The 12,774-nt window shown below is 36.4% G+C and overlaps 1 protein-coding gene across 1 annotated transcript in view; it reads right to left on the reverse strand.

Annotated features, from left to right (window-relative positions):
* The window catches only part of FAM135A (family with sequence similarity 135 member A), a 391,169-nt gene that overhangs the window by 159,879 nt on the left and 218,516 nt on the right, over nucleotides 1-12,774 (reverse strand). The window contains 2 exon segments of the mRNA XM_029595652.1: nucleotides 1,227-1,304; nucleotides 11,042-11,195. Coding sequence (XP_029451512.1) covers nucleotides 1,227-1,304; nucleotides 11,042-11,195 — 232 coding nt within the window.

The raw sequence follows: 12,774 nt of genomic DNA on the forward strand, positions 1-12,774 counted from the left end.
CATTGCAATGTTATATCAAATCATAAGTCTTCTCCACTTAAATTTAGCAACATGCTGGTCTCAGAGGCAATGAAGATAAACCAGGGAAAGACAGAACTAAGAAAAGAAGAGAGGATAGGAAGGAGAAAAGGAGAAAGAAAGCCAAAAAATAAATGCTCAAGGCCAGAGATTGATTAGGATGGTTCTCCCTTGGTCACAGGAAGATAAATTTCTCTCAAGTAGGGGGTTAAGATTTGCAAATGGCAAATATAAAGCAGATAGTAAATTCATGCGAACATCATAAATAGCAGCTGTTTCATGGAATGCGATACCTCATATAATATTTGAGCCTCTCAATATTTATCAGAGGGTACTCACTTCAAAAAGTGTCAAATATGCACAACGTTAACCAAAATATTGGAGATTGGTTTAACGCAAAAGACCTTTTTTATAATCATTGGTATCAACATTCACAATTTTGTGCTTTTCGATTTTTTCTTTTTTACATTCTATGTTAATTGTTTATGAAGACAGATCACTTATGCGTAGCGTGAAAAGGTGACAGCTTTTCCCAAACACCAGCATAGACCCGACACGATCCGTGTTTCGTGGACTTCTTCAGGGGTACGATATTGTAGCGGTGTATTTTTGAAGTCTGTCCCGTAGCATAACGCTATAGCATGATCACAGACTTCAAAAATACACCGCTACAATATCGTACCCCTGAAGAAGTCCACGAAACACGGATCGTGTCGGGTCTATGCTGGTGTTTGGGAAAAGCTGTCACCTTTTCACGCTACGCATAATAAGTGATCTGTCTTCATAAACAATTAACATAGAATGTAAAAAAGTAAAAAAGAAAAAGAAAAAGAAAAAATCGAAAAGCACAAAATTGTGAATGTTGATACCAATGATTATAAAAAAGGTCTTTTGCGTTAAACCAATCTCCAATATTTTGGTTAACGTTGTGCATATTTGACACTTTTTGAAGTGAGTACCCTCTGATAAATATTGAGAGGCTCAAATATATGAGGTATCGCATTCCATGAAACAGCTATTTATGATGTTCGCATGAATTTACTATTTGATTAATACATCATAATTGCACAGTTTTTGTTCGCAATTCGTGTTAAATATAAAGCAGAGGCAAAACATGATATTTTTGCTGAACAGAGTCCTACATATGTAATGAGAAAATCTGCATTCAAAATATCTGAAGAGTTGTAATGCTTGCATTGAACACATACCTAGACTGTAGTCTCTCGGGAATCGTGGATATTTTCTTCTGAGAAGGCGTTCATAAAAGACCTGCATGCTGGATTTGGCTAGTTATAGGAATTGCACACATATGTACTAGTTACTACACCCTTTTTATATCTGTGTTCTATTTGCCTTATAGTTAGTAAGAAAGTTTAATGGTAGCTTAAAAGTGTGATTAGGTAATTAAAACTCAGAAGTTTAGTAAGGCTAAAGGTTTTATTAGGCGCTTGCTTATGATGTACATTAAATGTTATTACTTAAATGTTTGCATACCTTATGCATTGGATAAGGTAAAATCTAAACTTTCATTCTGTTAAAAAAAAAATTTTTTTGGGATCATAACATCCAGCGAAGTTTTATATAAACTATGGTAAATTATTTTTAAATATGCCACAACGTTAATAAATGGGTTCATAAATGTTTAAAAAAAAAACGTACATCATAAAATTAAGCAAAGTGAAAAGAAGAAAAGATAAAGGCACTTGAGTTAAAACAAAATGAACAAAAAAAATCTGTGATCCCCTTTACACACAATATAAAAGTGCAAGGTGAGGCTTAAAGAATGATGAATAATGAATGCAGGCTATAGTACAAACCCAGTGTACAGTAGCACACTGCATTCATGAGAGCTATTTTAGGGCAGTATAGTGTTAGCAGGATCATGAAGAGAAAGTGCAGGCCATTAGTAGTGTTAGCATCTACAGTGCAGCAGTCACTTACTATATGAAACATCATGGCTAAAGTGTTAGTTTATTAAAGAAAATATTAAAATCATGAGAAAGCAGCAACAAAAATTCACAAAATTCATAACCAATGAATATGACAAAATAAACTCAAGACAATGTAATGGAATTCATTTCATCAGGACAGATTTTCTGATTGCCAGGCCAGAGAACATCTTTAAACTGTATTGCTAACTTCATCTTTAAGAACATTTGTGCTGTTAGGATTATACTTCTGTCCTGTTACTATTGATAATACTGGATTCCATCATCTTCAGAAAATGTGGAATATGACTTAATGAAAATTTAACTTTCTAATAACTTAAAGTTAAGGATTACTATAAATGAATGATGCAATCACTTACCACAAAAGAGTGACTGCCTTGGATATTGCATCGATCTTTTTAATTATTCATTTTCATATTAATAGTGGCACCTTAGTTTCTAATGCTAATAAGTCAGTACAATTCCCGCAGTGAGAATACTGCAGCTCCATACATAGGCTGACACTTCTACAGTGACATCAAACTCCAAGTCTTGCTACTGTCATGCAACACTAAAAATATATATTTTTAAAGATTTAACATATGCTACTTATAAAATGAAAACCTCGTGTGGCAAGTGATTATAGCACTTATTTACAGTAACATTATCAGATGAGTGGTGGACCCCTTTAAATAAAGATATGTTATGTTTAATTTAGACTAATTTTACATTCACTAATTTTATGAGCAGGTTTTATTAATGAATCTGCTAGATTCAATGTTGGTACCATTCATCTCTGAGCCTATATCTTTATCTGAAGCCAAAGTGCCCCATTACAAGAGCCTTCAAATCAGTTTTGAAGCTCAGGTAAAGTCAACCCTAACGTGAAACTACAAACATCTTCAAATATGAGAAAGGTGAACCTTAAGGATTTATTGTGGCAGAAGTTTTTGTATGCTTGGGGTAATGACAAAACTTCAGTTCTTTGCTTTACTTGGGTTTTCGAGGCATCAACACCTTTAAAATATAAAGCTAATTATTGCCTACTGATACCCCTATTCTATATAAAAGATACAAGTTGATCCGCTATACAATACCTACCTATGCCCTTTTCTTTGATAACCAAGATGGAAAATTGTGAGGAAAAATTACATCCAAAGAGGTAGAAGGAAAAGAGTGGATCAAAAAAAATGAGCCCAGACAACCAAGCACCATAATCTGTGCTTAACAGTGGCTTGCAAACTTAACAAATGTAAGACAAAAAGATAGAGAGAGGAAAGGGAGAATGAGGGGGTTAAAAAAAAAAAAAAAAAGGAAAATGGTGAACAAGTTTGAGTAAGAAATAAATTGATCACCTTTCAATATGGTAATATATTGGCACAGAAATGCCTTTCTACAGGGAAAACAGTACATCAATATTAGGCAGACATACTTAAAAGGCTATGTAAATTGCATCAAAATGGTGGATACTAAGGAGGGGAAGGGAGGGGAAGTGGGATGGGTTAATATATTAGTGAAGAATGTATGAATACTGGATATTTGTGCAAAGATATGAATTTTAAAAAGGCTATGTAAAGAGTAAAAAGAAAACCACTAAGGAACAGGTTATGACAAAAGTAAGACAGGGCTAGGCAATATCCTGTTAATAAATTGACAAATGGAATAAAATATTAATATGTTCTGAGAGGAAGATAGTAATACTCCAAAAAGGACAATCTTCCAAGCCTTTTATTTATATGTGAAATAGCAATTTACACGTGAAAGTTAACCCTCTGGAAATTGCCCTCCCTCAATGTGGCTAGAAGCACATACAATATGGGGTGCCTGTACTTTTAGCTAAATTAAGAGAAGGCATGCCTGTGGGTGTATTTTGGTCAGGGAAGAAATACCACACAGATTGCATTTTCAAATTCAGACACATTTTCCATTAAAAAGCAGGTGCATATGCATACCCGTGTCAAGTTTCAAACCAAAGGATTTACCGTATGTGTTTTCTCTGAAAACTGGGGCAGAGTCCACCATTAAAAAGTACCCACAGATTTTGTCCCAAAATGCATAGTTCGAAAATTGTCCCCAATAAATATGCAAATGAGACTGTATGCATGCATTCTGCATTTGTTGTATGTATAAATCTATTATTAAACCAGACTTGGCATTAATGTGCACTTTTGTGTCCCAAACTCATGTTTTGTGCACTTTTATGCACACAAATCATATTTTGTGTGCACATTTTTGTTTTAGCACTCATTTATGTTTTAACTCCTTATGCATTAGCACACCATTAGTTTATAGCTGTGAGTAAAGGAAATATATGCTGAATTTCAGCACACATGTATCTACTCATGTCTCGTTCATCAGGCGCTCTCATCTTCTCTGGCTTTGATCACTACACTTATGTTAAGATTGCAAACCACTGTTAATCACCAATTACAAGCTTGATTATCTACTTTAATTTTTCCTACTTTGGGTCCTTTTTCTCTACCTTTTTGGATGTGTAATTTTGTTCTACCATTTTAAGTCTTGATCTGCCCATTTATTGCAGATATTGCCTCTTCCTATTCCCCTTTTTGTAAAAATAATAAAATACGAAAAGGCAAAGTTATACCTGGGACTAAACATACTAAATAACAAACAGAAACTCAAAAAGCTCATACCCTTAAAACATAATAATGACTACATAAAACTTACCATAATATAGTGTTGATCCAACAGATGAATATCACTCAATTATTAAAAGGCCTGATACCCACATATCCTCAAAAGACTAATATGAAAATAATTCCAAAATGAATGAGAAAAGTTGAATGGGTTATCATATCCAAATACCCTTGAGAGATATCTTTAAATCACTGGTACAAAACAGGAGCAAAACTCATGTCGCAAAAGATTCTAAAAAATAGCCAAATCAATATAATGAACTTACACAGCCAAAACCACAATCATGTTTCAAAAGTCTATAGTGAAGGGAAATTTATTTTTAGGAAAAATAAATCAAACCCAAAACTCCATTTACAAGCAGAATATCAGACACAATGACATCTCCCTTATAATGAATTAACCAAAATGTGTTTATTATTCTATTTTTTTTTTTAAATCCACATTATATACCGCAGATATCTAACCATGGATCAGAATACAAATATTAAATAATTTGTCAGAAAATTATTCTAACAAATTATAGTCAGATACCTATATATATGTAGATAAGGGATACATCTGCAGAGAGGTACGTGCATAAATAGGGACCAAGGTTTAAGTTTCACTTGACTATTGTATATTTACTGAAAATAATAAAACTAGAGACTATGATAACCAGCTAATTACTTTGTTCTCTACTGTCCCTGAAGCAGCACTTGGAACTAGGTAGGTGAGTTTGCCGGTCAGAAATCCAGAATATGACAGCAGATAAAGAACATTATAATCACCCAATTTCATTCCTGGTGCAATGTCAGTCACAGCTGATTACAAGCAATTAGTTGATTGTTACAGACTTGATGGCTATTTGATTTTCATTGCATGTATAATAAATAAATCAGTGGCTGAAGTCTGAATTATTTTGTCTCCCTACTCGTGTATTTGTTATAGTTTTGTGCTTGCTCTATTTATCCCCATCAATTGAATTGTGACAGAAACATATGACCTACTTAAGATTTTCTGAGGAGTTATTGATCAGGGTCAGATTAAGTGATGCTTCACACTAAAAAAAAACAAACAACCCAAAAAAAAAACAAACTGTTGTAAGGTGATTCGCTGATAACAGGGAATAGAGAAAGGCCACTATAAAAAGATGCTTTTATATCAGATTTTCTGCTTTAAGGGTAGTTCCCAAAATGTATGTTTTTAAGGAGTTTTTTTTTTCTCCTCGAGGAGACGTTTGCTGATTATGTTAGGGTACCAGCAGATGACATTTCTTATTTATATATTTAGACATTTTATATATTGTTGTTCCATGTGTAGAACACAACGGTTTACTAAGTAATGCTCATAATTTTATCTCAACACACAAATAATAAACATAGATTGATACAGGCAGTATTCACAGTCTGTTATTGATATCTATCAAGAGAAAGTTTCTAGTACATATTAAATTTGATATATTATTTAAGGCAAGGAGTAAGGATAATTAAAAACAAAGTGACTATATTCACTTCTTAGTCAGTGATTTGTTTTGAGAATCTTGCATTCTCTCATCTGATTTATTCTTCATGATTATATTATTTTTGTCCTCCTTGTTTTCATGGTTCAGTTTATTCTGATGTTTTTAAGTTAAATCTTGTGTGTTTTTGAATAGCCATGTTTTTAGTTCACATTTAAATTTCTTTCTATCTGGTAAAATACGTAATAACTCAGGCAGAGTATTACACAGCTTTGGACCTGCTATTGAACACACTCGATCTTTTATTTGTGTCAGATGTGTGCACCATAGCGTGGGAATAGACAATAGTCCTTTATTTTGAGAACTCAGTGATTGCTGAGGATTGTAAGGTTGTAGCATCACTCCTAATAAGCCGGTTGTATTGGAGTGAATGATGTTGATTATTATCGTTAGTACTTTATAGTACATTCTGAATTGTAATGGTAACCAATGTAGTGATATCGGTGAGGGTACAATATGATCATATTTCCTAATTCCTACTAATAGCCTTGCTGCAGCATTTTGTAGTAGTTGTAGTGGTTTTAGGTGACTTCCTGGAAGACCTAGTAGTCAGGAGTTATAGTAGTCAAGGTTTGATAAGATTAGGGTTTGCAAATCAGTTTGCGAAAGTCAACAAAAGTTAATAATGGTTTCAACCGATTTAGTATATGCAACTTGGCGTAACCTGTCTTGATTAATTTACTGATGTGCATTTTCATTGTGAGGTTCTCATCTAGCTGTACACCTAAATCCCGTACTTAATTTGAGGGATTACTTTTGAAATTACCTAGATTGAGGGCAGGTGGTGTAACTTGAGTTTCTACTCAACCAAATGATTTCAGTCTTTTTAGGGTTTAATGTCTATTTAAGCTGCAATAGTTCATGTTGTATTGCATTCATGTAGGTGGAAAGAATCGAGGCTATGTTTTCAAAGGAACCAGTGTGTGGGATGTAAAATAAAGTAGTCAGCATACAAGTAGAAACTTATTCCTAGATTCATCAGTAATTTATACAGTGGGAGCGTGTAAATATTGAATAGTGTTGCTGAGAGGGCTGAGCCTTGTTGGACCCCATATCATATTGGACAGTGTTAGATATATGGTTGCCCAGTTTGACTTGGAATTTTCTGTTAGATAGAAATGAAGTAAACCATCTGAGAACCATTCCGTCAATCCCTAATTTCTCATCTGATGGCATAATAAGTTATTGTCCACAGTGTCAAAGGCAAACATTGAATCTTACTGCCTTATGCTAATTGACTTATCTGTGTCGAACCCTCGTAAAACCTTGTCCATTAATGAGAGGAGTAATGTCTCAGTTGAATGGGTTTTCCCTAAATCCAAATTGATTTGGGTAGAGAACATTTAGATCTTCCAGGTGATTTACGAGTTGGGATAGCACTGCTTTCTCATGAACTTTTGCTAGAAATGGCAAGTTGGATATTGGATAATAGCTGTCCCAGTCATCATTTCTACCTGATATTTTTTAGAATCTGCTTTATCACCACTTGTTTTAATTTATGTGGTATAATGCCTTCTGATAGTAATTGATTAATTAAGGCTGTGATTGCTGAAGTGATAACACTGTGTACTTGTTTCAAGGAACTGACGGGTACTAAGTTAATCAGTTGAGTAGCAGGTTTAATTTTAGTTATGATTTGACTGCTTTCCAGTTTCAATACTCTGTTGAATGTGGACCACTTAAGTTATGTTATTTGAATCTTCATGTGTTTTTGTTAGAGAACGGATAGTGCATTGTTTTTTCAACATTGATTTTGTCTGTGTGTGCAGTGGCATATTCTTTGCAAGAGGCCTTTGTGAAGTTGTGGTTTCTCGAGATGGTCAATGTTGCGTCTTTAATTACATGTTTAACAATCTCAAAGAGCAGATTAGAATTAAATATAAGTCCATAAATTTGTTTAGCATAGTAATTTTTTTTTGCTTTATTGATTATTGCACAGTATTTTGTAAGGAAAGCTTTATATTTTTCTAGTGAATCCGCAGATGGGCGTTTCTGCCATTGTTTCTCTGGTTTTCTAAGTTTCTGTTTAGTGCTTCTTAATTCATCATTGTACCAGGGTTTCTTATGATTGGAGGTATTCTTTTCTTTGTTAATAGTTTTTATCTGGAGGACGACTCAGGTTTTCAGCTATGTTGTTGAACATCTTATCCCAGGAATCAAATGCAGATGTGGAATTGTATAGATTTAGTTCATGGATCTTATTTTCTAATGCTTCAGCAAGAACATCCATCTCTATATTTTTTCTGAAGGTAAAAGTAAGTTTATTACCTTTACTAATATGGATTTGGTTGGTGAAGACTATGTCCGCTTTTATTAGTTGGTGATCAGTCCAGGGCAGAATCGTGTGCGAGGTATTGATTTGGCAATTTCTTGAATTGGCAAATATTAGGTCTAGTGAGTGACCTGCTTTATGAATAGCGAGCGACCAAAGAGTAGTGGATCGGTAAAAAACAACAGAGATTCTTTATCACAGTTTGTAAAGATTGTGATAATAAAGAATCCCTGTTTTTACCGATCCACTACTCTTTGGTCACTGCTTTATGAGTGACTTTTGAGACAAATTGTGCCCATCCCAGGGCTTCCATTGCTTCTAAAAACATTTCACAGGTTAATGATCTTGGTGTTTTGTCTACGTGGAGGTTGAAGGCTCCTACAATTAATGTAGATTCTGGTGATGGAAACAACTTAGCAAATAATTCAATCAGAGGTAAGAAATCATTTTATAGTATTCCTGGGGGGCAGTAGACTAGTCCTAAGCATATATGGGGAGATTTTAAGATTGCAACCTCATAGGGTGGGTTCATTTCTACCTGGTAAGGTACTAGATTGAGTGCTTTCTTTTTTTGTTTTACTAAATTATTAGTAGCCCTCCACCTTTTTGTTTGGTTCTTGAAAAGTGAAATACATCATAGTTAGTATTTGAAATTTGGTTTAAGAGCACGTTTATCTTTATCAGTCAGTCAGGTTTCAGATATGCAAAAAATAGAGGGATGTAAATCCTCTAGTAGATCGTTAGAGGGATTTTTTTTGATAGTGATTGAGCATTTACTAAGAGCAGAGTAAACAAAGCAAGAAGAGTGAGGAGGAGTTGTTACTCATGGTGAAGATCAGCCTTGTATTCCTTTTTTGGTTCTTTTTTAGTGTTTCCTTCTTAGTTCACCGTTTATGCCCTGTCCAAGAATGGGTTCAATAACGTGTATTTGCTCCATTGTTAGAATGGTTTCTGTCAAGAGGATAGGTTATTGTGGTACAGGCTTGCACCTCAGGTGCGCACAAAAGGGCAAGCTCCTTTTTTGCGCTCCTTCGTGTGCGTGCTAAGGGCACGCACCTCTGGCTTTGCTGGCGTGCTTTCAATCCCCCAGCAGTATGGGCAGGATCAGGTCTTCTGGCATTGGCTTCTCCTTCCTTCTTCTCTCAGGAGGAGGGAGCATCCTTCCAAAAGGTAGCCCTGTCATTGCCTTGGTGCCTCTCTGCTTGGGTACCTGGGGGGGGGAGCAGATATTGGGGCTCTGCAGCCTCAGTGCCGGTCATGCTATCTTGCCAGCGTTGCTGGTGTGCTTGTGATCCCTCAGTAGTGGGCAGGATCGGGGTGATCCGTGGGCAGGCTCAGGTCTTCTGGCACCGGCTTCTCCTTCCTTCATCTCTCTCTGAAGGGGGAGGGAGCATCCCTCCAAAGGTAGCCCTGCCGTTGCCTCAGTGCCTCTCTACTCGCGTACCTGCGGGGGGAGCCGATGTTGGGGTTCTGCAGCCTCAGTGCCGGTTGTGCTGTCCTGCTGGCTCCCAATGCCGTCTTGCCGACATTGCTGGCATGCTTTCAATCTGTTGGCAGTGGGTGAAGGAACTGTTTTTGTTCCTTTTAATTTTTACTCCTACTTTGGGTTAATAATTTAAAGATTATTGTTCTACTAATTTTTATAGCGCTACTAGATATACAAAAGCTGTACAGATACACTCAAGAGAGAATCCCTGCTCAGTGAAGCTTATAATCTAGTCAAGATACAGAAACAAGACAAATAAGAGGTTTCAGGAAATGTATATCTTACAGTAAAATTGACAGTCACAATTAGGAAGAGCAAGGGACAGGTATTTGACATTGGAACAAAAGAAGTGTGTGGTCTTCAAGGTTCATGTACTACATTTCTTACGGTGATATCACAAAACAGATGGATTTAAGGAGGCAAAAATGTATCTGCGCGACGCGGGGGGGGGGGGGGGGGGCATACAAATAAGATATGATGGGGACAAGCAGACATTTTCACCAGTCACCTTCAGCCCCATGAAGCACTGGGGTGAAACTTTGTGTTACTATGCTTCAAGGAACTATGGGACACAGAACAAGCCATCAATCTAGTCTCTCATCATCCGTTCTTTGTACTCTTTTTTTCACTCTCCCTTCTCCCACAGTGATGACCATGCTTTTATATTGGTCCAATAAAATATATCGTAACCTTCTGAGATTCATTTAACTTTTGGAATTAGAATGAGAATTCATTTTGGAGTGATCCTCACAGCCCTTTGAGAATATGTAGATATCACAAATGCACCCACAATAACTAAGCAACATGCATCAGCCTGATGAACACTGAATCATCATTAGTTATATTTAGTTAGACATAGTTATAGTGAGTACCTGAGTTTATTTGTGAACATGTAAACCATTTTCTAAAATAGACACTTGAGAGTCCCCGAAAGCTAAACCTGTGTATAAAACTTTTTGTTGATAGAAAATAACCACATCCCTGCATCTAATTTTTCCCAGCAAGAACTTTGATCCACTAAACCAGACTCAAATTGAGCTTTTTTTTTTTTTTTTTTACTGATTAGGAAAGTCTTGAGTGCATAACATGCAAAAGAATGCATGCCGTTGAAAGATCTTCCCCGAGAAGGTCATTCTTCTAGATGCTAGGAAGAGGAAGCGATTCAGTCATGCTGAACATACCCAGCTCTATTCTGCGTGACAAGGGGAGTTCCTTTGTGATCATGATGAAATAGCCATAAAGGCCCTTGAATGCTAGCAGCAAAGTGGCACAAAGTGTATAATGGAGGTTGTAGGCATGTTGCAAGAAGCACTCTGGAACTATAAAGCTGTTGCCCTGAAATGTGAAAAAAAAAAAAAAAGTTGAGTAAATGTTAACATAAGCAGCAAGTTCAAATACACATTAGGAACGTAACATAAATCCTGAATGGCAAAGCAAGTTTACTCACTGTAAACAAGGTTCTCATAGAAAGCAGGATGAATTAGCCATGACACACAGGTGATGTCATCCAAACAGACCTCTCTAGCTCAGTAAAATTTTACTACTAAACATGCGTGCAAGTTCTCACACACACACACGCTGCCTCGTGAGCCCTTCAGTCAATTGTAGAGCTTAGCTTTAGCTAGATAATTGACTATCCAGGGAGGCAGGCAGGTATTAAGCATGGTTAATTCATCCTGCTGTCTATGGAAAACCCCATTTATGTTAAGCAAACTTGCTTTCCTAGTCAACAAGCAGGGCTGAATTAGCCTTGGCACTTGAGGAGTCCCAAGCTGAGGGTTGCATAGCAGAGCATTTACTAAACAGCAATCCAGACCCCCCCCCCCCTACCCCACAGAGAGTAGACTACAGGGTGAACAGGCTTTGCAAAACTGTTAACCCAAAGTTACTGTTTCTTTATAGACTGTGCAGATAGTAATGGAATGTGAAAGTGGGACTAATGACCAAGTTGCAGCCTTGTAAATGTCTTCAATGGACCCAGCTCTTAGGTGAGTCAATGAGTCTTGACAGAGTCCATGCAATACAATCTTGCTATCCAGTTTGACAAAATGCATTTGGCAACAGCTACTCTCAGTGTGTCAGTAATCTAGGAAATTAAAAGATGAAAAACCTGTTTATATGGTTGAGCTTGATTTATAGTCCAGTGAACGGAGCACCTTTTCGTCTTTCTGTACCTGAGGTCTTGAAAATATGTGGCCAAAACAATGGCTTGATTCAAGGAAAAAAATCAAAACCAGTTTTGGCAGAAACTCAGGGCAGGTGTAGAGCACTAATCACCCTGTTGTAGAGAGTAATGAACCAATGCTTGAAGCTCACTGACTCTTCTAGCCAAAGGGATTGTGACTGGAAATACTACTTTCCCGGTAAGAAACTTTAAGAAATCAGACTCCAACAGCTTATAGACAAGCTTCAATCAGTTGAGTCAAAAGAACACTAAAATCCTAAGGCACCGATGGCTTTTTGCAACTGGAGGTCTTGTATGCCACAAACTATTCATGGACTTCGACATCAGAGGAAAACGAACAAGGTCCCTCTATAGAAGTTACATGGTAGCAGAATACCTCACCCTAAGACACACATGCAGAACACAGACAGACACTTGCCAAATTCAGAATAAAGAGACCATAAAGTAGAAATACAAATGTGCAGACCAAAACTGAACGGGAAATCCCAAGAAACCAGACTCTACAGTGCATTCAGAAAATATTCAGTCCTTCACTTTTTCCACATTTTTTTTTTACATTACAGCCTTACTCTAAAATGGATATTATGCACATTTTTTTTGCCTCCTAAAACTACACACAATACCCCATAATGACAAAGCAAAATCAGGTTTGTAGAAATTGTGCAAATTAATTAAAAAAAAAAAACAACAAAACAAAAACCTGAAGTATCACATTTATATAAGCATTCA

This window comes from Rhinatrema bivittatum, chromosome 3, assembly GCF_901001135.1.
Source record: "Rhinatrema bivittatum chromosome 3, aRhiBiv1.1, whole genome shotgun sequence".
In the NCBI taxonomy this organism is placed as follows: domain Eukaryota; kingdom Metazoa; phylum Chordata; class Amphibia; order Gymnophiona; family Rhinatrematidae; genus Rhinatrema; species Rhinatrema bivittatum.